General features: G+C 41.7%; 3 protein-coding genes across 3 annotated transcripts; 1 reads left to right on the top strand and 2 right to left on the bottom strand.

Moving 5' to 3' along the window:
• Positions 1–526: 526 nt before the first annotated feature.
• Positions 527–2,727, bottom strand: LOC124476727 (cytochrome c oxidase subunit 5A, mitochondrial). Its single transcript, XM_047034034.1, has 5 exons — positions 2,578–2,727; positions 1,384–1,500; positions 1,012–1,133; positions 767–884; positions 527–682 (listed from the first exon to the last, which is right to left on the bottom strand). The coding sequence occupies exons 1-4, from the start codon at positions 2,648–2,650 to the stop codon at positions 771–773; spliced, it is 426 nt and encodes a 141-aa protein (XP_046889990.1). The 5' UTR covers positions 2,651–2,727; the 3' UTR covers positions 527–682; positions 767–770.
• A 2,827-nt stretch (positions 2,728–5,554) lies between these two features.
• LOC124476846 (protein mono-ADP-ribosyltransferase PARP6-like) lies at positions 5,555–12,073 on the bottom strand. The gene is made up of 22 exons (XM_047034245.1): positions 11,893–12,073; positions 11,618–11,764; positions 11,172–11,249; positions 10,599–10,693; positions 10,387–10,447; positions 10,136–10,226; positions 9,980–10,046; positions 9,699–9,848; positions 9,376–9,514; positions 9,091–9,222; positions 8,719–8,814; positions 8,380–8,598; positions 8,212–8,277; positions 8,010–8,077; positions 7,873–7,921; positions 7,551–7,663; positions 7,402–7,474; positions 7,227–7,296; positions 7,005–7,084; positions 6,832–6,895; positions 6,654–6,738; positions 5,555–6,319 (listed from the first exon to the last, which is right to left on the bottom strand). The coding sequence occupies exons 2-22, from the start codon at positions 11,618–11,620 to the stop codon at positions 6,223–6,225; spliced, it is 1,896 nt and encodes a 631-aa protein (XP_046890201.1). The 5' UTR covers positions 11,621–11,764; positions 11,893–12,073; the 3' UTR covers positions 5,555–6,222.
• Positions 12,074–16,347: 4,274 nt separating this feature from the next.
• LOC124476926 (pyruvate kinase PKM-like) lies at positions 16,348–23,819 on the top strand. The gene is made up of 11 exons (XM_047034381.1): positions 16,348–16,421; positions 17,968–18,152; positions 18,298–18,389; positions 19,322–19,453; positions 19,828–20,014; positions 20,121–20,391; positions 20,704–20,854; positions 20,966–21,118; positions 22,281–22,447; positions 22,862–23,043; positions 23,144–23,819. Exons 2-11 carry the CDS (start codon positions 17,996–17,998, stop codon positions 23,248–23,250), a joined length of 1,599 nt encoding a protein of 532 aa, XP_046890337.1. The 5' UTR covers positions 16,348–16,421; positions 17,968–17,995; the 3' UTR covers positions 23,251–23,819.
• The last annotated feature ends 426 nt before the right edge of the window (positions 23,820–24,245 follow it).

Below are 24,245 nucleotides of genomic sequence, written 5' to 3'. Positions count from 1 at the left end.
TAGGCGCCATTTAAGTTTTACAACTAACAAATAGTGCGCAAGGTTATTGGGCCTACGCCATGAAAGCAATTTAGGAGAAAGTTCAACTTTAACCTCGGCCTACTATGGAATTTTGGAAATTTGCAAATAATTGTACTCTATTGTCTTCAAATGTTACTCATATGATATTGCAGTTCCAACATCAAGGTAAAATGTTAACTGTCGAATATTGATTAGATTTCTTTATCACTTAAGGCTATTTTAACATGAAAATACATTCTTAAGACAACGCAAGGTTGGACACAAATACACACTTTTCAATGAAAGGCTCCATTCTGCTCTCTGGTGGTCTGACATAATTACACGTTTTTTTCCCCATTTAAATTCGTTCAACTGACAAAAGAATGTAGACAGTGCGTTTTACAAGTACTACCACAGTTCATTCAAGTACAGTACAGTCACAGTAAGTAATGCTTGAGATAATTACAGTTAAAAAACATTAAATGTGACTCCACCAATGGTTGGAAACCAGATTTTTTCAGACACGTTTTCAACACAGATAATTTCCTTTATTAGGTCCATCAATAGTTTACAAGCATAAGAACTTAATAAAGTAAAAATTAAATACCACACACAGGATTAAACGAAGCAATAACAAGTACAGAGCTCCAATGTCCCAACGACATCAACCGCTGTCAGAAAACTGGAAGAAACATTCAGAAAAAGGTTAGACTGGTTGGTAATTGTCTTTGGAAACTCAAAACAGGCAGTGAGCATTCATACCTACCCTTCTATAATTTGTCAATGCCAAGCTCTTCAGGTGTGGAAATCCCAAGCTCATCCAGAGTTGGGCGCAGTTCTTGAATCAGGTATGGATAGATTTCTTTGTGAGGGCCAGATTTGTCCTGTGAGACAATAATTTAAGAGTAAGGAAAATGCTCTGACTAAGGTTATTTACGGTATTTACTTAAAATAGGAATAATAATAATGAAAAATGCTGTCACAATAAATAAATTTTGTGAACAAACTTACTTTCACAGCTTCCAAAATCCGAATTGCACTAGCCAAATCATCTAATCTTCGACAGGCCCGCAGAGCTGCGTCAATAATTTTTGGTTCGGGGACCAGGTCGTACCCAATCAGTGTGTTCATCCCTGTAGAACAATGTTAGTTAAAGATGAGACAAATCAGAAACATATTTTACTTAGAAGTCTTGATTACTTGAGATTAATTTACGTCTGTGTCCACAACCTATCCAATAAGCAAAACATTTTGCGACTGTGTAATGGTATTTTTTATGAACTTTTAAACCACACTATATTTAATACTGTACCTGAAATAGAACACACAGACTAATCTAGGGAAATTATTTTTGGTGACATCTGTGAAAATGTTTCTGCTTACCTTTCCTCAGTTCCCATGCATCAATGTCTGTCTTATTGAAATACGTGACCCAACGGGCATCAAACTCTTCATCTGTCTCAACTTTCCCATGAGAGTAACACCTTGAGACCAACGGAGCTACAGGGTAAGAAAGAAAACAGGTTACAGATTTGATATCCCTGTAAGACCCCTTGTTGTAAAATTACAACGTTGCCTTTAGCTCTTTAATTGTTCCTTTCTTTTTTTTTGAAAGACCAAATGAATCCAATAGCATTGCAAGGCGAGACAATAGGACCCATTGGTTATGTTAATGTGGTCGTTCCAAAAAAAGAAAACATATTTGCTAATGTGTTTTTTGGAGAGCTAAAGATGATGTTGACATTTTAAATCGGGTCTTACTAGGATATATACGGCCAGAGAGCTGACTGCACGTCTACACACAGTCAAGGGTATGGCTGGATAGTAAACTGGGAAAGGTTGTTGAGTCTAGTTGGCTCTTTGCCAGTGTGTACTTCCACAACCCACCAAGCCGGGTTCATCGACACTACTTAAATATAAGTAATATTTTATACTACACTGCATTGCTCTGTTTATACTACAGGATCCACTGCTACAGTACTACAACTGTAGTTAGAGCTAGAGGTAGCTGTATAAAAAGTACATTTCGACTGCTGATAAACAACTTAGCATTACAATACTGTTTACCGTACTAACCACCGTTATATTGTTCTTAGCTACCTGCAATTAACAACATTTCAGCTTTGTGAGATGATCACCATGTAAACAAGAATATTAGCACCGCTCCTTAGATTGCTTGTAACGTTACGGTAGCTAGCTCTATGGCGAAAAGCCTAGCATATTAGCACTAGCGGGTCATTGCAAGGACACTGTTGGTCAACTATTTATGCAATGGACAGGACATGCTTAGCTACACCAACGTACGTATTTTCAGCACACAACAAGTCTGATATCAAATATCACACAATAAATTGTTGTTATCCTCACCCACTGTAGCTACTCAACTCGCAATACATAATAACAATGAGCTAGTAAACTGGATTGTTCTACCTAGAGCTAGTTAGCTAGGCTAGCCATTCAGCTTGTCAAATTAGGATTTCCTCAAGACCTCACAGATTTCCGCTCAAACTTGAACCTACTCCACGAACTTTTTAATAAAAAATAAACGAACAAATAACTCACACAATTAACACTTACCTTGATACAATGGCCGTGACCGTGTTAAACTCCGGGCACCGGAGACTGAGAATCGGACGGCAGCTCTGAACATGATGCGGAACAAGCAGGTACTAGCGGCCGGCTAACTTGCTAGCACAGAATGTTGGATTGCCACTTGCGTACACTTTGCGCATGCGCATACATGTGGTTATAAAATCTGTACATTTAACTTCAGTTGTGTAACTTGGTGGAGTATAAAAGTTTATTGTTAGACTGGGTCTATTATTAATTATAAAGTAGGATCAAATTATGTGAATGAATCACAAAACTTACAAAGCCAAGTAGTCAACACAGAATACAAAAATAAATTCCATATACAGATTTATTTGGGTGATTGAGATTATAACATAAAAGAACACAGGATTAGAGTTATGTCAAAATACATTTGATCATTATCTTGTCACACAATATGTATATTACTGCCCTATAGTCATATACAAAAAATCACCATCTTACATACTTCATATATATGACAGTTATCAGTAACAACAAAATAAATATTAGCAATTCCTCATAAATTGAATCCCACTGAGGAAGTTTGAGGTAAGGGGTCTTCCAGACAGACTCTTTTTGCCACATGCTGTAAACAGGGCCTGCAAGGTGTCATCTTTATAGCAAAAGGAGAGCCCTCTCTTTCCTTGTTATCTAAAAGTGCTTTGGGTACTTTAGGTGCCTGATATCCATTCTCCTGAGGATCCATCAGATCTTTAGAAAGCAGTATGCTGATGGCAGGGACAGTCTTCTGCATGCTCATCCTTGGCCCACAACGATCCACGTCTTCCCAGACTTCCTCAACCGTTTTAAAGTAGACCCTAGACAGCTGGTGTAATCCCCCGAGTTTACGTTTCAGGATCTCAGCACAGGTGATCGTCTTTGTAACTCCCATACCTGACCCTGTGAAAACCACCTGTCTAACTCCGGCGCGACCTACATCCCCTCCGTCTCCCCGCATGCGAGCTGTGGCAAATCCCAAGAGGTTACGGATCTTGCTTCCCTCTTTCACCCGCATCTCGAGCACTCCTTGAGCTTGTCCGTGGAACGGCCAGGCGCGGGGCTCCTCTGTTACGCTGATTCTCCTGAAGCCTCTCTGGTGCTGCTGAGTGGCCGAGGGGCAGAATGGGAGTGCTGGGGTGGACAGGTCAGACTGAAGGACTTCTACGTCAGCAATATTGCATGTAGAGGTGCATGAGATGGGGATGATGTCTCCTCTAATAGGTAGAGACATGTTTTTTTTTAAATACATCAACCAGCTCAACTATTCAGTGCGGAATTTCAGTGCCCAGTCTAACCTTGTGTTGTTCTGTGTACCTGACAAATAAAAGACTTGAACTATTCTCACTGTAGATCCCACTATTCTCTTGAAACTTGAACCTTAAGCATACCGAATCCTGTGTTCTTCAGAGAAGTTCCTGTCCTCTGTATAAAGTATAGAGTCCTCGCTGAATCCTTGAAAATTTCTTCCCGAAGTGCATATGCATCTGCTTTTTAATCAGTTTAAAGAATCCACTTTTTCCCTTTCCAGTTTTGGTTAGGATCTTCTCTTGAATCTCTTCACTGACAGTGAAGGAAAGAGGTCCCTCACCCTGATGAATATGGAAAACAGCTGCTGCCAACCAAACACATGAGGTTCAAAGAGAGCCTAGTACAATGAGTGATGGAAAATTCTCTTAAAGGCACAAACACAAACATTGCACTTTTATTAAAATGTCTATAAGCACACTGTGAGAACAATGCCTGTGTGTGTGTGTGTGTGTGTGTGTGGATGTCTGTGTACTTGTGTGATTTATGCACACACGTATGTGTATACATGACCCAAAATGTTGGGCTTGTTTTAAACTACTCTCCCTACGGGACTGCATATTTGTCCTAGCTGTGAAAGGTAGTGACTGGCTGGCATTGCATGTTCTGTGAAGCAGAAATGCAGCATTAGAACAGTGCACTGAATCCATCTGAGGCTCACAGCTGCCTCATCGATGTCTCTACTCTGTTCCTTATCAACCATTTTTATAAACATCTATTTTACACATTACTTTTTTACCTGTATGTTTAAATCCAGACACACACACACACATAATTTAGATTAAATTCATGAACACAAATGCCCATGAGTAGGAAATATGGACACTGATATGGACATTTTTACTGCACACTAGTCACTTATACACTGTCACTTTCAGCTACTGGTTGCTCTTTCAGTAACATTGCACTACTGTACCTCGCCACCAGGCTCCTGTTTGGTCATTGACAAAGTCACTGATCTGTAAATTTGCACTACTGCACTGTACTCCATTTAGGTTAGATTAGTTTATAGGGTTGTAACAGGTTTTTTTTTTTTTTTTTTTTTTTTTTTTTTTTTGTGTATTAGGGTTAGTATAGCGTACTATTTATTGTTATCTGTAATTTAGGAAGTTTTAGTGTTAGGGTTAGTATAGTCGTTTATTTATTGCTATCTGTATATTTAGGAAGTTCACTTATCTAAGCTCAGCATAGATGTAAATTTGTTCTGTGTACTTATATGTTATGTTATGCCAAGTGCTTGCGTTGTCTTGTCTTAAGAATTTCAGTGCCCAGTCTAACCTTGTGTTGCTCTGTGCACCTGACAAATAAAAAGACTTGGACTTGGACTTGGAATAAGATGAAATAATATTAATTTGAAGACCGTCGAGTCTATGGCACCCCCCCGTGGACACTGACCACACTTCACTATACCATGTAACAGGAGAGCTCTGTGGGAGTCACGTACATCATGTGCACAAGTTGGAGGAGAATGTCTGTGGTAAATATCGCCACCATGTGGCAGAACACAGGAAGGACTTTGCTGAAGTGTCATGGAGATGTGATAACTAAGCTTGTGAGTGTGGATGTAGACTCATCGAACGAAAACAATGGGTTCTGACAAACTTTAATAAAAAAAACGATAAGAAATTGTCAAAACAAAACATCTTAGATACACCAGACATATTCAGTCGTGCCAAGAGTGATTACTCTTAAAACAAATCACATGGAAACTGTGAAACAGGTTAAAGGCAAGTCAAATTAATTGCTCTGTGGCAATTCCATGTACACAAAAATATATAGGAGAGGAGGTAAACCTCCTGGAGATCCATAGTGGTTCACATGTTCACGTTCCTAAATGCATGATCTCAGAGTTAAACTTCTCCAATTTAACTCAGTCATCAATGACACACTTTTGAGACACTCTTTGAGAGACCACAACAATCTCAAGTTAGAAAATCTCCACTGTATCCAAAATCCAGGAATCCAATAAAAAGCCAGACAGTTTTCTCAGAATGTCACATAACGCAGATCTACATATGTGATCAACTGTTTATGTGTCCTGCTTTGATTCAACTTTCCAAAGGTATCTTTTCACAATGATATCACTCAAGGAAACATTTTAAATGCTGCAAAATTGAGCACATGTAACTTTGTTGTAAATTGTTCTCCTTTGTGAAAAAAATCGAATGGAGCAGAATGAATAAGGACATTTTGATCAAGATGAATTGCTGAGAGAAATCAGCCACAGATGATCAAAATGGTAAATCCAGCCATATCTTAAAGTCTATACATGATCTTCGACACCACAGTGGTCCCTGATGTTTGTGTCAGTATCCACCGTTTCCTTTAGCAGCTTGTTGTCCCGGTCACTTGTAAAATCTCCTTTTGGATCTCGACATCTTGGGTGTTGATGTTAGCATCTCCCACTTGGCCGTTCTCGTATCTATCAGAGAAATATAGTGGGGGGGGGGTCAGATGGTATAGTTATGGAATTGGGGTAATTCTCAGAAGGTTGCCGGTTTGATTCCTGGCCGTGCAAAATGGCGTTGTGTCCTTGGGCAAGGCACTTTATCCTACTTGCCTCGGGGGACTGTCCCTACTTACTGTAAGTCGCTCTGGATAAGAGCGTCTGCTACATGACAATGTAAATGTAAATATGTTGTTCGGAGGGGTCAGACTCAGGGTTGGGTTGAGACCAATGTCCAATGTTGACTTAAGAACTACAGTGTACGTCACTACACAGGTTTAGCTTGTGTTCTCTGCTGTGCTGTACTTACACAAAAAAGAAGCGTGTGCACACATGGTCTGGTGTGGGGCACACCCAGATGTTTCCATGTCTTAGAAGGTCCTTTGATGTTATGACTGAGGGAACACAAATCACCAAATTGATAGTCAATAGCTACTTAGCTCTGTCATCATCTGATGTTAACGTCTAGCAGAAAACAGATCGTTTACCTTCGCAAAGTGCTATGCAGTTTAAATTTCTGCTCTGGAGAAATCTGGCCTGTCCTGAATATTCCTGAAAGAACAAAGGGGAAAATAATGACAACTCAAAAGTGCCATAAGATATGCCACAATTCTGTCTTAAATTGTATTTGCTTCAAGTATTTGTAAGTGCAACACTGTACCTGTTCTACTGTGTTCAGACAGTTACATTGTTTGATCAGCTCTTCTTTGGAGGGAATCTGGTGTTGACCTTTACCCATCCCTGATTATCAACAAAAACATCATGTTATAGGGATAAACCAGTTAGACACAAGGATAAGGATGGGTGACCGTAACTAACATTATATTAGTTTAAACCTGAACTGGGACTGCTATGTATAAACAAACTGTTTTGGTATCATTACCTGAATATCCAAAAGATATGCTTGAGATAGGACTCAAGTAGATGCCCTTCCCATACGCAGCTCCATGTAGCTTCAATAGTGCAGAGCAGAGTCAAGTTTACCATTTTGGTAAACTATTCCCAAGTTATTAACTCCATTTAATTTGCCCAATGCTGTTATATTGATTGCAACAAACCTGTAGCTTTGTGTAGGAGGCATTAACCAGTCCATTTCTGAGGATGGAGTGCCAGTTTTCTATGTGTGAACCACTGAGGAGAGAAATCAAGACAATGATCATGAAAATCGAGAAGTGTGTGTGTTTGTGTAAAATGTAATTTCACTCACTGAAAGGCAAAAGTGCTGCCATGGAGCTTCCTGGCTGCTTGGAAATGAGCCTCTTTGGCAGGTGGACTGCTGATGAGCAGGAACTGATGTGGTGTGTGCATGAACTGCAGCTGCTGGTATACAACAAAGAGGGACACTAGTTTCTGTTACTGTTGCACAAGAATGAGAAATACAGGGAGAGACAAGGTTGGCAAGAGTGACATGGATCAAGGTCAAGTCAAATAGCCCTTTTAGAGGAGCCTGGTTTCTAGAACTAGCCGCTATCAGTTAGCCCACAATCACAAACTATGGACTAGTCACAGAAACAGCTATATTCTCGTACCCTGTTTAGTGGCAGCTTGACAATATGGGATCTGTTGCTTGATATAATCCTGGTATCAAACATACAAACAGACAGGTCAGAGTGTGTGCGGTCTTAGTGTGAAATGCAAAGAGACGTGGATTGAGTTGCTGTCTTACCACTGCAGTAAGGGGTGTGCAAGGGGATCGGTTTTGTCCATCTGCTTCTTGATTTCAGAATAGGGACCCTGGAAATTGATAATCATTTAAAAAACTAAATCCAATCCATCACATTAGAAACAACCCGATGTTAATCATAATTGATAATATATTGATAGACAATATGGGTAGGTGTGTAGGATCAAATGTTTACTTTAGTCACCTGCGTCATCGTCCTGATGGACATGACGCTGTCCAAGGCTTTTTGCAACCTTTCATAACTCTTCCTCTGCAACAGAAATGGTGTAATATTCCGTTATTTTTTAAATGATGTTTTGAGGGATTTGAAAACAGTTCAGTTCCAACTGAAATGCACACATTTCCTCAGTACCTTGGGACTGAAAGCCAGAGTCTTAGGGTTGCAAGGATCAACCACAGAAGGGTACGGCTCAAAGATGATGCTCTTGCGTGAGGATTCGAGCGCCGCCCTGCACATGGCCACCAGCAGGTCCACCACCTCCACTCCCGTGGCCCCCTCCTCGGCAGCCCCAGACATCACTCCCAAAGTGTAAAAGGAAAACACGCACAGCTCCCTGGTGCAAACGGCTGGCTGGAGACACAGAGACAGAAGAACCAGGTTCAGATTTGGTGTCATTTGCCAAGAAGTTACTTTTTTTTTTTTTTTACTTGCACTGTTGCTCACATCCGTTGTGTTCCTGGATCAGTGTACCTTTAACATGGAGCCATTCTGAAAGACATGTCGCTCGTCACAAACCACACAGTACTCATTCAGTGTGGGGATTCTCTGCTCTGCATACTTCATTATCTATGAACAGAAGAGATAGAGAGAGTGGAATATAACTGGACCTCTACCACATATGAAAACACTATAACAACTTAACTACTGCTATTTAACCGTTTGAATCAAACTGGTTTAGTATGGTAAAACACAGATATAACCTTTGATGCTTTGCATTGCCTTCAAAGCATGTCAGTACCAATTTCTTTTATTTGATTTTTGAAGTTTGCCGTTCGTTGCCTGGTTTTGTAGTAAAGTGCGTTGTCTAGGTTTGTGGTAAAACATACTACAATGAGACTCTACCTGAACTAAGAAGCCGTGCTGCAGTGTCGGGGTGTTCTTGCAGTGCTGAATAGCCTGAGATGAAAAGAGCAGCTCGAACAGTTGTTTAGTGCTGACATGGGCTGGAGACTTGACCGCGGACACCACCACTCTCTGAAGAGTGCAACAAAACAGACGTGATTTGAGGGTTTCAAACAACCACTGGAGAATGTGTTGACTGAATAATCAGTGATTAAATAAGACGATGGAACCAAATGTATCTTGATTGGTATTGAGTGTGAGAGTGCAGTGTAGACTGGGCTTCACCTTCCCACTAGGTGTGTAAGTAAAGAGCTCTCCATTGGGATTTTTGATCGTGTACGATATTGTTCTATTCATCAGGCGGTTCACTTTCAGGTCAGGCACCAGTAGCTTCGCCTTCAGCGTTTGCTCCTGGGTATTTGACCTGGATCACAGTCATGAAACAGCGATTGTAACCCACACAACCCACCAAGAAAAATAAGTCGAGAAGGTTATGTGTACTGCTAGGTAGTAAAGTAGGGTACATGTATGTACTGCTAGGTGGTAGAGTAAGTATGTGGGGCATGTATTTGTACTGGAAGGTAGTAGAGCAGGGTATATTTGTGTACCTGGACATGGGTGACCAAATGTTGAGTCTGGCACGGAACCTCTTGATAGTTCCTCCGGGTTTGAACCAATTATGTCTGGTCTTCTGCTGGGTTGTGATGATGTCATTAGTGAGACGTTTCCACTGTTGAGATATGAACATGCCGAGGACCCTGCAGGAGAGGAACAACAAGTCAAATCTTGACACCATCTTTCAGATTGTAGTTTATGTAAGTGTAATCCTCTCCAATCAGTCAGACAGCAGCTAATATGTCTGCCAGATAGGAGTGTACTGAATGCTCACTTCTGAAGTTGCAGTCCAAGGCTGAAGCCATCTCTGTTGGAGGGTTGGAAAACCTCCACGGAAGGTGCTGCGGTGCAACGGATTAGTTTGGATTTATTTGAGTCACATTAGAACGAGCAGGATAACGTGAAAGAAAGAGAGAGAGATTTTGCTCACCAGGACCATCGAGGTAGTGGGAAAGAGAGAAGCGTAGGCGGACAATAATGGGTTCTGTTGGGTTGATCTTCCAGGCCCTGGCCACTTCCCCCTGGGGAGACAGTGTCAGCACCAAAAACTAGACACACGGGACACTGTGGAAGAAATGTGGATTTCCTGTGTACTTACATTATTTACTAATCAAAAGAAGACACCTAGGGTATTAGACTTATCTACCACGTCATGGTGTGGAACACGCCTGCTTTACTTACTTCCAAGAAGCTGACATCGATTTGCAAGTCCACATCCACATCGTCAATCGTCCCATACTCTCTGGAGGGAAGGAGAAAGATAAAAAAGAGTTCCGCAACAAGAACTTGACATAAAAAACACGAAATGCCATTTTAAAATGTAAAACACGGCGTCCTGGCATGCGAGATGTTCCTGTGAGACTAGTTCAAGTGAGTGACAGGTCGTCGCGTACCTGACGGAGACTGCTGTGTCAGAGTAAAGGCCTCTGACTGCCTCTATGTCAGTGTCTAGCTGGGGGTGACGATACTGGTCAGCATCAAAGCGCTCCTACAGACACACAACACAAACACGGTCAAACGGATGGCCCGATCACTCCACCACACGTTACCACAGGGAGGTGTATCTATAATTATACTCTCAGCAGCTAATGTGAAAGATGGCCCACACATGAGATGGGAAGGAACGTGTGCCATTATTAGACCTTTCAGAGGGGTTAGTTTTGGTACGAGTGCAGCACTGTGTGCAAGTGTGTGAAGATGGATCACTCACAGAGAGCTTTGCTTTGAACTGACTTAAGAGGCAATAGGATCAGCTAGTGATGTCGAGCACAGGCCATATGTTAGCCTTGTCTAGCTCCCCCACAAAGCAACGCTAATACCCCACACAATAGGTGGATACGTTTGTCTCACTCAATGGCAGTATTTAAATTCAATACATCATTATGGAAAGTAAGTATACAGTGTATTAAACTAAATTTAGGGATTTAGCGTGAAGTTCCAACACTTTAAGGAAAATATATTTTTACTTGGATTCCGTATGGGAACTCCTCTAGGTCACTGTCTTCATCTGATTGGCTGTCTGTCCAGTCCTGGCATTCGATATCCTGTTGGTAGTGAAATGGAAAAAGATTGGTCCACTAAATCTACCGTGCCCTCAGCTTATACCCACTCAACCTTCCCGTCTGTCTGCCAAAATAACGTAATGTCTTTGTCACTAGCACACAAACACTGCTTCTGAAATACACAGTGATAGTACTCTAGACTGTAAAACCAACCTAGTAGGAGACAAAGACATTCTACAGGGAGGCCTAGTTGTCCATTCCAAGATAAACAGTATTTACGTCACTTTAACTCAGTCAGTTCAGTCAAAAGAAATTATGTAAGAGAAGTGACCTTAACCAATAAATTGATAGATTCAGAAGGGAGATTTGGGTTCGGGTGAAATGCCAATATTGTGGATTTTATAACTCACCATTTGCTCAGTTCATTTGCACCTCTTCAACAAATGTCAACGGTCTATACCAGCCATTCCAGTTATGATTAACATCATGAAACAACAGGTTATGTTGATCAAGATAAATGAGCATAACCACTTTAGCTGCTCCCATGATGATTTCATCTGCAACAACGTCAGAAGAAATGTATTTATTCTTGTCATTGTATGGCAGGTTTTTTTCTGGTCTCCTTGAACTTGGACATCTGTTCCCTCCACACATGAATAAACAAATACCCACTTAACATCCTTACCTTTTAAAGACGATAATTTGTACCTCCCAAATCTGTCTTTTGCTGAGACATGAGAGCAGAGAAGCCCCCCAAAAACAACAAAAAAGAAGACTGATACGTAGGTATCCCATACGACCCTGTATCTCCAAAGTGTCTCAGAGGGTGTCTCACTATTTGTCTTTGTGTAGGTCAGCTTGTGGTGCTTGGCTCTCACCCTGCAACAACTAGTTTTGCTGAACCACACAGGACAGCCACACATGCTCAGTCCTGAGCTTCAGGGTCACATGACCATCTCCAGGTAGCACTTGGTCAGCTGACCCAGATCCAGAGAAAGGCAAGGGCATAACAAGCATGGGATGGGTCTCCTGAACCACCACCTTTCTAAACTGCCATTTTGATGCTTGTACCAGATCATGGTTAACAAATTACACATTTTGCCGGTGATGCCATAAACCCAAATTTGCTTGAATGTTTCTGTATTGTATGAGGTTGTTTATAGGGATGTATACAGCCAGCTCTGTGTTTGCCAACCTCCATATGCAGCATGCAGAGACAGGGGGAGGGGTCACCTGACGGGGGAGCGAGGGTCATGGACAGACAGATGCCACCTCCAGGCTCAAGCTTGTTTAACGTGATTAGTATCATACCGCCTTAATCTGAAAGGGATGGGCTAGTGACAAGGAGGCACCAAACCATCAAGGACTATTTTTATCACCTAGGATTAGCAACTATAGACTGTAGACCAGATTAGGGATAAATGTTTCTCACAAAGACTACTGATCGACGTAGACTTGTGTTGTCTGTGCAAGTTTCTGGAAAACAAATCAAATGGATGTTTGGGATCGGATACCAGCCTGAAATCCCCCTGTTGGATGCAGTGTGACCTTAATCAGCAGTTACCCTTGTTGGCTGTCACCTGTTGCTATCCAGTCAGGTCAGATTTGACGTGTTCTACTGGCATAAATCTGGCCAGGCTGCCCACACTCTTTTCAGCAAGTGCCTCCTTTTTGTATAATCCATTTCAGAATCAGAATCAGCATCAGCATCAGATTTATTTGCCATGAAAGTTTGCACAGACAAGGATTTTACTTTGGCATGATTGTATGTTTCATACCATAAACATATAGGAACCTAAAACTTAAATATGTGGACTATCTATACTACATTTACATGTAGTCATTTAGCATACACTCTTATCCAGAGCGACTTACAGTAAATACAGGGACATTCCCCCCGTGGCAAGTAGGGTGAAGCGCCTTGCCCAAGGACACAACGTCATTTGCCACGGCGGGGAATCGATCCAGCAACCTTCTGATTACTAGCCTGACTCCCTCACCGCTCAGCCATCTGACTCCATTCTAAGGATACATAGGGTACATGAACTAGCAGTACTAAGTGGAATTAGAATTAAATAAAATGGACAATAAAATATAAATTGTCATAAAATAAAATATAAGTTACCACTAAAAATACAAAAAATACCAACATTATTAATTTAGTCATTTAATCCTGGGTTAGGGAGTATTGGTTACACTTAATAGTCTAATCAATGACAGTGTTTTCTGCGCCCCTAGTTAGTACTGTAAGCTGTCACTGTGTACTTGATTGTATGTCATCAAGGATCAAATGAGAAGTGAATACAGTCCTAACTGAACTATATTTAGAGAGATTGAGAGTGAGGTTGTTGAGTGTTGCCAATGCCATCTGCTTTGGTAAGTGCAAACTGTAAAAGAGCCGTCTTCACTGAGTGCTAAACTTAGCTGTCACTGATGTGTTACCGTCAGTAGCAATGTCTGCTATATTGTATAGAAAATTGCTTTTATGACTAAATATGGATTTTATATAAATGTCAAGCACATGCTGAGGGGTTGAATGTTACAATAAGGAGGCCATGTGTGCACATTGAACACTAGTTCAGTCCCCAGCCCTGAGTATATTTGTTTTCGCATTCTCATATTTACAGGAACAGACTAATGTCGGATGAATTGAAAAACATTCTCTTTGGGAAAATGCAAAAAAAAGTCTCATCACTAAATGTAAAAGTTTGTTAATGTGTCTGGTCTTCTGGTCAGACACTATATCACAATCATTTTCCTTTGTTCACCTACTTTTTTTCTCCATAATGTGTTATTCTGATATGGTAAGCAATTATAGATTCATAAAAATGTAGACATCAAACATCAAGGCCTAGTTTTCCAGAAATTGATTAAGCCTAGTCCTAAAGTAAGCAAAACATGCAATGAAGATCTCCATTGAAATTTTTTATGAAGAAAGTTAACAAGCTGATGGCTGAGACGGTTAACCTCTTTGCTCAACTCTGAAATATTTGTTGTGTCTGAAGATAATATTCAGGCTTCTGCACTTCTTAGCTTTCATCTCGAGTATACTGTGCTTCAGTGAAATGTGGGTAAAAAAAGCTGATGAACATTGTTGTGCTATGCCACAAGGAAAAAATTAGGTTGCACATGTAGAATCATACACGGTTGGCAACAAAAGTTGGGCTTTACAAAATACAATCAACAACCCACTTGTCAAACTAACTAAATAACAATGGCCAAAATCTAGTTTGGACATGACTGTTTCCACATTATTTAGGCTACTAAGTATGGATCGTTCTTCTTTAGCTTAGTTTGAAAGTTTATGGAGATCATAGTATGAAAAGTTTGTGCTGTGAGGCCCTCAGAGGAAATGGGAATAAACAGTTATGGTTCATAGTTAAAACCATTTCAGGCTGGAAGGGATCCATGACCTGACCCACATATATTTCAATATACACCAGCAATGCATATTCCCATATGACTAAGAGAGAGCCCCAGCCTTGGGAATAACGCCAGTGGTCAGTCTTCGTGTGGATCGTAGTCACCATGAGAGGAATGGAAGCACATGTAAATCTATCCACTGGCACAGAATGTTCTTGTCATGTTACACATCATGTCATGTGGAATCCTGTAACAGTCCATCTGTGGTAGCCAAGGGACTCAATTCTTAAAATATACCTGCAGCTGAACTAGACAACCATATATGTATTATAGGAAAAAATCATGTTAACTTGAGCTGACTGTGACACTAAAGACAGATCTGGACTCTCAAATTCATTTCACCATGATACTTGTTGAACGATAATGTCTCTTGGTGACTTTGCATATTGGCTTCCAATACTCATAACTATCCCTTTTTGCTTCCAATTGGCCAAAGGCTCTCTACTCTGCCCTGTAACCCCTTGAATGCACACGTATAGCCAGAAAACATAACTGATAAACTTCATGAATAAAACGCAAAATTCAACGAGTGGTATTGTTGCCTTGAAATGTTGCACGTTGCACTGCAAGACTATTTTGCAGGACCCCTGATTTACTACATATTGACAAATCTAGACATACCTATGCAAAATCCTAAATTTCTTATATATAATATTTTATATTTTAAGATGAAAGTAAAATAAGACAGAAATTAGTTGGATTCTAAACTTCATGTTATGTCATGCTGTATAATCGTTCCATTGGTCTGGTTTTGTCTATGTAATATAGACCTACATGTCTGCACTTCTCATCCAGGCCATCAATAATGACAGATCTGGCTTAGGTTGGACTAGATTCTTTGGCATACTCTCCTGTACATAGACTCAAAATGATACATAAAGCAACGATAGAAATTCGTAGGTACACCAATATTTTATAATAATACAATCCCTGCATTAAATTAGCATTATTTAGATTCTGTTCAAAAACACCTTAGAAAATGCATAACCAATGTAAAATGAAGATTCAAAATGGGTATCTATGATGTAAACAACCAGCATGTACGGTACGGTAATAATCATACTGTACCATGATGTATTTGACATGAAAGCATTGGAGGCTATACTGTACAGTGTGAGGCTGAAAGCAATGTGCATCTGTTCGATTCAGTTTTCTTCTAGTTACCTAATCCCCCACCCAGAAGGCTTGGGCTGTGCAGCACGATCCAGTTACACCCGCAAAAATGTAGACAATAGGCAATATTTATACAAAATATACTAGTAATAACTCATGCTTTTATAACGAAAACCTTTTTTAATTAATACATTTTGTAGAAAATAATAATTGAAAAACATTACAAAGGAAAATAACTAAGGATATAAAAATGCTTGTTGTGTTATTCTAGTCTCCTGTTGTCCATGGGAAAGATTTGTTTTCATCATCAGGGCTCATATTTAAGTACCGCGAGGGGCCAATGGTCTTGGTCTTTGAGCGTGCCGTAGAACGCCTGCAACTACATTGTAACATTCCACCATGGATATTATATTTCAGACTGTAATACACGTATTTATCATTGAAATAAATCCACTCATGATATTAAGTGTAATTATTCTACGCAAATATGAAAGTTTTACTTATTAGTTTAACATATTGAACATTTTGTAACTGAAAAACTGTGAAGCACTACTTACTCCAACCTCGTTGGAAGGATACACAGTCTGTGCACAATAAAGTAGTACCGGTCAGTTAGGAGATTAATTTCGCCGGTGCACAGCAGCAGAGTGCATTGGTCCTGCAAAGTTCACCCAGAAGGTGAGTCTTAGCATCTTAACATGACTACTCTATAACTACTTTTCTATTGGAATTAACAATCATTGCAAAATATAGTTTGCGCATCACAACATATTCTAGTCATATTGATCAATGTGATATTGATTGAAACGATTCTTGAATGGGTCTCTGTTGGTAATTCATTAAGTTGGCAAGGCATTATCTGCAAGTGGTGGTTGCATTATCTTAATTACAAAGTCAATGTGAATGCAATATTTAGGATTCAAATGTGTGCAATATGTCACAAATACATAATTAGGTTTATATGCGTATTGTTTCAGAGTTTAACAATTGTGGATGGGCAAAAATATTTAGTGCTATTGATTTTCATTGTTTTTTATGATTTTTTTACTCTGGGGTATTGTAAGACATAGAATGTGCAGCCCTACCTAACTTGAAGGTCTTTGCTGTCTTATTTATATTTACTACATTATTTCAAGCTATGTGTTTAACTTTTGATATTACTGCAGGACAAAAACGTTTTAAGTTGAGGAGCCTTCCAGTTACAAGTGCAATTGAACAGCTGTGCAACACTTGATACAATTGGATAACATGTGTTCCAAAGGGACATATTATAGCTTGCATACTGCAAACTAAATAATGAATGACAAGAAGTGGAGATGGTATAGTGAGGCAGTCTGGATGTATGTCAGGTGCTTGCTAAGAAAAGACAGCGCCAAAAATATGCTGCTGTGACTTTATATCTGCCTAAAGAATGTTGCAAGTTGGCACACCACCTGGCATGGTACATGTTCTGACATGTTCTCTGTCTTTTTACATAGCATAGACTGGGCTGTGGGATGGGCTAAATCAAGACCAAGGAGACAACCCTCATTTGTCATGCAGTGGACTTGTCAGCAAGCCCATTGGTCTGACAAGGCGGCATTTATCTTTTAAAACATGTTTTGATTAGTACTGTTCCCATTATGGCTTCTTGTATGAAAATGTTGAAGCCTAATTGAGGCAAAAATGTTTGTGCAAAAAATACATTTGAAAGTTTCCCACTTAATCTCTAGTTTTATCTCCACAAACACCTGACTAGAGTGAGTGGCTCCTTGAGGATGCCTCTGCATATCTGCTCTGTGGGAATGTGGGTGTGTCAGGGTGTGTGTGGGTGTGTCAGGGTGTGTGTGGGTGTGTCAGGGGTGTGTGAGTGTGTGCAGTCACGCATTCAAACACACATTTGTTGCAGTTGGCTTGTGCTGGGCTCTTGGTATAGCTCTTAATGCTGACTGGAAAAACCTGGGCATCCATTACTGGGATTCCAAGCATTACAAGACTCAAACACCTATTATTAGAAATAGTTAGGTTTAGGTTTACTTTTGGTCGCCTTTTGAGACCGCCTAATTGATATTTCAATCTTCACATTTTCTGTTTTTCATCCCTGTACTACACAATGTATTCATCAATGCAAAGATAACTTAAACAAAATAGGTCCAAATATTGACAGAGCATGAAAGAGTTCCTCTGGTACTAAACTGAACATCAACTAAATCAAATCTCCCTCTTCCCCTTCTATCTGCTGCAGGAGTTGACCAGCAGACACTGATCCAATCATGTCCCAAGGAAAGAATAAAGATATGGGCTCTGCCTTCATCCAGACCCAGCAGTTACATGCTGCCATGGCTGATACCTTCCTCGAGCACATGTGTCTGCTGGACATTGACTCCACCCCGACCAAGTCTCGCAACACTGGCATCATCTGCACCATCGGTTAGCCAACCCAACACCTTACCCCTCCCTTTATCCCATCCAATTAACTTTGTACATTATGTCCTCTTAACACTGGGCCTAGAACCCAAATCACATTGTGTTTTGAAGTCATTTCTTTAAAGTTGTATGTCTGTTGTCTGTGTAGGACCGGCCTCAAGCTCTGTGAATATGCTGAAGGAGATGATCAAAACTGGGATGAACATTGCAAGAATGAACTTCTCTCATGGAACTCATGAGGTCAGTTTGAGACAGTTGCATAAATAACCATAAAACCTCAATTATATCCTCTGTGGGAGTCTTCTTGAAGATCTAGATGCTTCATGGCTTGCCAAGCCTCTTAACAGATTCCTTGGCAAGGTTTTTAAACATAGGGTTACTGCTGCTACACTCATGCATATCCCCTTTGAATGTAATTATTTGTAAGCTGATACAAGCTCTCTTCTCAGTCACACCTGCTTCTTGGCATTAACTGTCCTGTCTGGACTAAAAATGACTGACCTCTCCTCTTTAGTCTTGGCTCATTTAATGAACTCCATGTAAAGGTTCCCTGAGGATGTAATTAGAAGAGACCCATTTTGTTGCTGCTTTAACACTGAATCCTCCTGTGTGACAAAGGTGTGAATCCATAGTTTCCTGCACGACATTTACATCTAGAAAACAGTGGCAGTCTACATGTCTCGAAGGGTTAGAGTTTAGCAACAAGCAAACAAACTTGGCATAGGGTCAGGAGAAGCAACACAACATTTTTGTGTTGTAAATTTCCTTAGAATACCAAGGATAGACTTTGCCTGTCTGGTGCCAAGCACTTTTAAGTATGTGTCATTGTGCTTTTCATAACAGATAAGGCTGTAGCCCATGACCGTTTATTTATAGCATGTTAGAAATGGATACTGGCATGGGTTATCATAGGCATGGCAGACGTGCAGTCATAGGTCATACTTAATATACACCACATATTTAGCACCTCATAAGGCTTTGCAGCAACAAGTGGGTCAGTTGCCAGGAGACAGAGAGAGTGCTTCATTACCGTCTGTTATGTAACCAACACAGTTACTGTTCATGGATGGGATGGAGGGTTTCATGATCTGATTTGTATCATAATTACGTGTGAACCAAAAACAAAATACCGTTGTTTGATCCCTAAAAAAAACGGTGTGTTTTCGGAACAGTACCATGCTGAAACCATCAAGAACGTCCGTGAAGCCGCAGAGAGCTTTGTACCTGGAACCGTTGAGTACAGACCCATTTCTATTGCTCTGGACACCAAAGGACCTGAAATCAGGACTGGACTCATCAAAGGCGTGAGTACATCATAAACACTTAGAGATAGAGACTTACCTTTGCATATTATATTTATTTACATTTACATTTTTGCATTTAGCAAGAGAGAGCTTTACAAAAGAGCATAGGTCACTGATCATAACAACGAGGTCGTCCCAAACATTGCAAGCAGCCAAAACATGAAGCATATATTGTGAAAAAATGAAACAAGTGCCAAAAGGGAAGACCCATAAGAGCATGCAGTTATACAAGTTACAAATTAAAAACAACATGAACCACAAAAAGTACAGGACTGTACCTGTAGATATTATATATATACATATATTATAACCTGATCATTAACATAGGTCTGGTAGTGTTAGATCTCAGATCAAAAGTTTATTCTTTTGTGTAGAGCGGCACCGCTGAGGTGGAGTTGAAGAAGGGCGGCAACATCAAGCTCACCCTGGATGAACAATTCAAGGACAACTGCGATGAGAAGACCTTGTGGCTCGACTACAAGAATATCACCAAGGTTGTGCAAGTTGGAGGTCATGTCTACATTGACGATGGTCTCATGTCACTCAAGGTGTTGGAAGTCGGTAAGTGTCACAGCACACCTTCACAACCCGCGACCACATCCTTTCAAACCTTCTCCTTTTCAGGTAGGTTAAACCACCGGCTCTTTCTCCCTGTGTGGTTCCACAGGCGCCGACTTCTTGATGTGTGAGATTGAGAACGGAGGGATGCTCGGCAGCAAGAAGGGAGTGAACCTCCCGGGTGCAGCCGTGGACTTGCCCGCCGTGTCTGAGAAGGACATTCAGGACCTGCAGTTCGGCGTGGAGCAGGGCGTCGACATGGTCTTCGCCTCTTTCATTCGCAAGGCCGCCGACGTGCACGCTGTCAGGAAGGTGCTGGGTGAGAAGGGCAAAGACATCAAGATCATCAGCAAGGTGGAGAACCTTGAGGGAGTGCGCAGGTGAGTGTTATCTGTAGCCTGGGAGCGTTTTCATCATCTTGTTCTGTGAGTGCTTTTTGTTTATTTTACATTTACATTTTAGTCATTTGGCAGACGCTCTTATCCAGAGCGACTTACAGTAAGTAAGTTTGCCCAAGGACTTCGTTTCCCAACGAAGTGCCTTGCCCAAGGACACAACATCATGTGGCGCGGCGGGGAATCGATCTGGCAACCTTCTGATTACTAGCCCGACTCCCTCACCGCTCAGCCATCTGACTCCCTATGGTTTATGGTTCCTAATAATGTCAATTAAGTAATCCCGCTTCCTGGTAGGTTTGATGAGATTCTGGAGGCTAGCGATGGCATCATGGTTGCCCGTGGTGACCTGGGTATCGAGATCCCCACAGAGAAGGTCTTCCTGGCCCAGAAGATGATGATTGGCCGCAGCAACAGGATGGGCAAGCCCATCACCTGCGCTACACAGGTCTGTGACATCATTAGTGCACCATAAAATAGAAAATAATAGATTCTGTGAAACCCAATCAAAGTGAAGTCCTATTTTAATGACCCTGTGCTACTGGTTGTGGTTGGGCAGATGCTGGAAAGCATGATCAAGAAGCCCCGCCCCACCCGCGCTGAGGGCAGCGACGTGGCCAACGCCGTGCTGGACGGTGCTGACTGCATCATGCTGAGCGGGGAGACCGCCAAGGGAGAGTACCCACTGGAGGCTGTCCGCACACAGCACAGGGTGAGTCTGTCCACACACAGCACAGGGTGAGTCTGTCCACACAGCACAGGGTGAGTCTGTCCACACACAGCACAGGGTGAGTCTGTCCACACAGCATAGGGTGAGTCTGTCCACACACAGCACAGTGTGAGTCTGTCCACACAGCATAGGGTGAGTCTGTCCACACACAGCATAGGGTGAGTCTGTCCACACACAGCACAGTGTGAGTCTGTCCACACAGCATAGGGTGAGTCTGTCCACACACAGCATAGGGTGAGTCTGTCCACATACAGCACAGGGTGAGTCTGTCCACACAGAGCATAGGGTGAGTCTGTCCACACACGGCATAGGGTGAGTCTGTCCACACACAGCATAGGGTAAGTCTGTCCGCACAGGGTGAGTCTGTCCGCACACAGCACAGGGTGAGTCTGTCCACACACAGCACAGGGTGAATCTCGGCTCACATACTCAAAAGTGGCGTTTTTTGGAGCATGGATTCAGTGTGGTAGTGACCAGTCTGTTGAGTGTCTTTGTCAGGTTGTAAAACTCTAATTACAAAGACAACATGTCAAGCTACAACTAATGCCATCAATGAAATCATATCAACATATCAATGACAGACAATGTAGACATATAGTATGTACAGAAAATGAACATAAAGTAGCCTGTTGTGTGTTTTTGGCATGATCAACTAACTACTTTTACAATGAGTTTTTACCTCACTTGTGCACCTGCCTGTAACTCCACCCCCAACCCTCTCCTCTACCTATAATCAACCCTTTTGCATCTGGCCCACTCCTCTGCATTGTGCTGTCAACCCATGTGGTTAGATTGTCCTAGCAGCATGTGTCTGAGGACCTGCACCCCAACACTCCAAGCCTCTGGATGTCTTCTGGTTTTCAGCACAGCTACTAGGGAGCTGCTGTTGTTTAGCAACAAACCTCAGAGTCCTCTCAGGTACAGTACGCACACAGAGACTAACCCCATCAGTCCTGCAGAATATATTCCTCCACTGTTTTTCTTACCCGCTTCCTTCAGTGTCTGTTATGTGGCATGATGCGTAACTTATCGGCCCTTTTGAAACTGACCTTTGCATGCAACGGTGAAATGTTAATCGCAAAAAATGTTGAAGTGAACGACCGGAATGTGACGTCTGTTTCTCCGTCTGTCCGCACGCGCTCAGATCGCCCGCGAGGCCGAGGCTGCCATGTTCCACAGGCAGATGTTTGAGGAGCTTCGTCGCACGTCTCACCTGACCCGTGACCCCACCGAGTCCGTCGCCATCGGAGCCGTCGAGGCATCCTTCAAGTGCTGCGCCAGCGCCATCATCGTGCTCACCAAGTCTGGCAGGTGGGACCCATACAGCGTTTTCCCCTCTCCACTTACACCAGGGCCCAAGCCAAGTCATGCCAAACCTGCCACCTTTCACCAGGGTCAATCTAACATGTACACCCAACCTTTTAGCTGGGAAGGGGGGGGGGGGGCTGACATTTGCAGAGGTTAATTTTAACTTCTCATTCCTCTCCCTCCCCTTCAGAGACATATGTCAGAGAGCGAGCATGCTTTAAACCACTGTACTCACGTTCTGGTCAAATGTAATGCTTTTTTAACAGACGCACTGTCAAAAGTCTGTCATGTTCCAGGTCTAGAAATTCGCATTCAACAGTTCCACAATTCAATAACTCAATAATTGTTATTTTTTGGTATTTGCACTCTCGCTTAGCCCCAGTGTGTGTGTGTAACCCCCTGGTTGTGCGTCTACAGATCTGCTCAGCTGCTGTCCAGGTACAGGCCCCGCGCCCCCATCATTGCTGTGACCCGTTGCGGTCAGACTGCCCGCCAGTCCCACTTGTACCGCGGCATCTACCCCGTGATGTACACCAAGCCTGCCAATGATGTCTGGGCTGAGGATGTCGACCTCCGCGTCAACTTTGCCATGGAGATGGGTAAGTACTAAAACCCTATGTTATCTGATGTTTTAATAGGAGAGTATCACTAACCGACACTGGTCCGGACATTAACATCCTTTTTCTTTCCGCTCCTCAGGCAAGCACCGCATGTTCTTCAAGTCTGGTGATGTGGTTATTGTTGTGACCGGCTGGCGCCCAGGTTCTGGTTACACCAACACCATGCGTGTTGTTCTTGTGCCTTGAACACCAATAAAGGACATTACCAATCCCCTTCTCCCCTCTCCTGTAACCCCCCTCCACTCCCATAGAGGTCAACTGTCCTCTACACCCCTCTAGACTCCCCCCCAAACAGAATCCTCAGCCACTGGAAGCCAACGACAGGTCTCTTCTCCAAAGGACGTTTGGCAGGGCCATTCAAACAAAGACAGTCACTTTCCACACTACTTGATTCCAAAAACCTACAGATGTTTCATCTCCCGTATCATCCAAGTCATCCAACCCAGAAGCTGCACTCCTTTGACACTTTGCTGCAAAATCTTCTGTCTTGCATCATGTCATGTATCTGACTGACTTGAGTTTGCCTGGTGTGAGGAGATTTTTATCACCTAAAGCATGTCAGGACCACTCTGTCAGCTCCTTTACTGATACGTTCATCTGGAATATCAATGTAATGTAGAGTAAAGCATGTGTCCTCCTGTATTGACAGATTGGGCTCGATTGACGTTAAAGTTATGGGACTAGATTATGTGCTAATCTAGGTTGTTAAATGATCTGGGATTCCATGCATTAAAGAGATGAACACCTGACACCCATTTTGTTTTGTTCTGTCATCTTTTAAATGACTAGATGTATGTATCCGTAGAAATTAGCTACAGCCAAACAAATCATGCACAATTCTCAAATGACACACTTTCTTGACGGATATGAAAAATTGCAGTGGAATAGTGCACCATCTAGTGTTACTTTGAAGAACTACAGGCAAAACAAAAAAATACAATAGTACATTCAAACAGGCCAAAAGGATACATGTTTTATTGATAAAATAACAAATAAAAGGTGTATGGAAAGAATTGAGATATAACTATTATAACTACTATTATAACTACTTTAACTACTAATATTTTATTAAACAAAAGTAGCTGGGGACAAAAAATATATTAGTTGTTAAAGTATTTGTAGAATCATCATGCAGTTATTTTTTCTTTAGTGGAGAAGTATGGATTAACTTGACACTTAAT

Source organism: Hypomesus transpacificus, chromosome 14 (assembly GCF_021917145.1).
Source record: "Hypomesus transpacificus isolate Combined female chromosome 14, fHypTra1, whole genome shotgun sequence".
In the NCBI taxonomy this organism is placed as follows: Eukaryota; Metazoa; Chordata; class Actinopteri; order Osmeriformes; family Osmeridae; genus Hypomesus; species Hypomesus transpacificus.
The sequence above is the reverse complement of the archived record's forward strand: the minus strand, read 5'-3'. Positions and strand labels throughout refer to the sequence as shown.

Coding starts and splice junctions, on each gene's coding strand:
- LOC124476727 (XM_047034034.1), bottom strand. CDS start 2,650: ATGTTCAGAGCTGCCGTCCGATTCTCAGTCTCCGGTGCCCGGAGTTTA. Junction 1,134..1,383: donor TGCATGGGAACTGAGGAAAG/GTAAGCAGAAAC, acceptor ATTGTTCTACAG/GGATGAACACACTGATTGGG. Junction 885..1,011: donor GGATTTTGGAAGCTGTGAAA/GTAAGTTTGTTC, acceptor ATTGTCTCACAG/GACAAATCTGGCCCTCACAA.
- LOC124476926 (XM_047034381.1), top strand. CDS start 17,996: ATGTCCCAAGGAAAGAATAAAGATATGGGCTCTGCCTTCATCCAGACC. Junction 20,015..20,120: donor ACTCAAGGTGTTGGAAGTCG/GTAAGTGTCACA, acceptor GTGGTTCCACAG/GCGCCGACTTCTTGATGTGT. Junction 21,119..22,280: donor CTGTCCGCACACAGCACAGG/GTGAGTCTGTCC, acceptor GCACGCGCTCAG/ATCGCCCGCGAGGCCGAGGC.
- LOC124476846 (XM_047034245.1), bottom strand. Junction 10,448..10,598: donor GACACAGCAGTCTCCGTCAG/GTACGCGACGAC, acceptor CCTTCCCTCCAG/AGAGTATGGGACGATTGACG. Junction 9,223..9,375: donor CTTACACACCTAGTGGGAAG/GTGAAGCCCAGT, acceptor TGCACTCTTCAG/AGAGTGGTGGTGTCCGCGGT.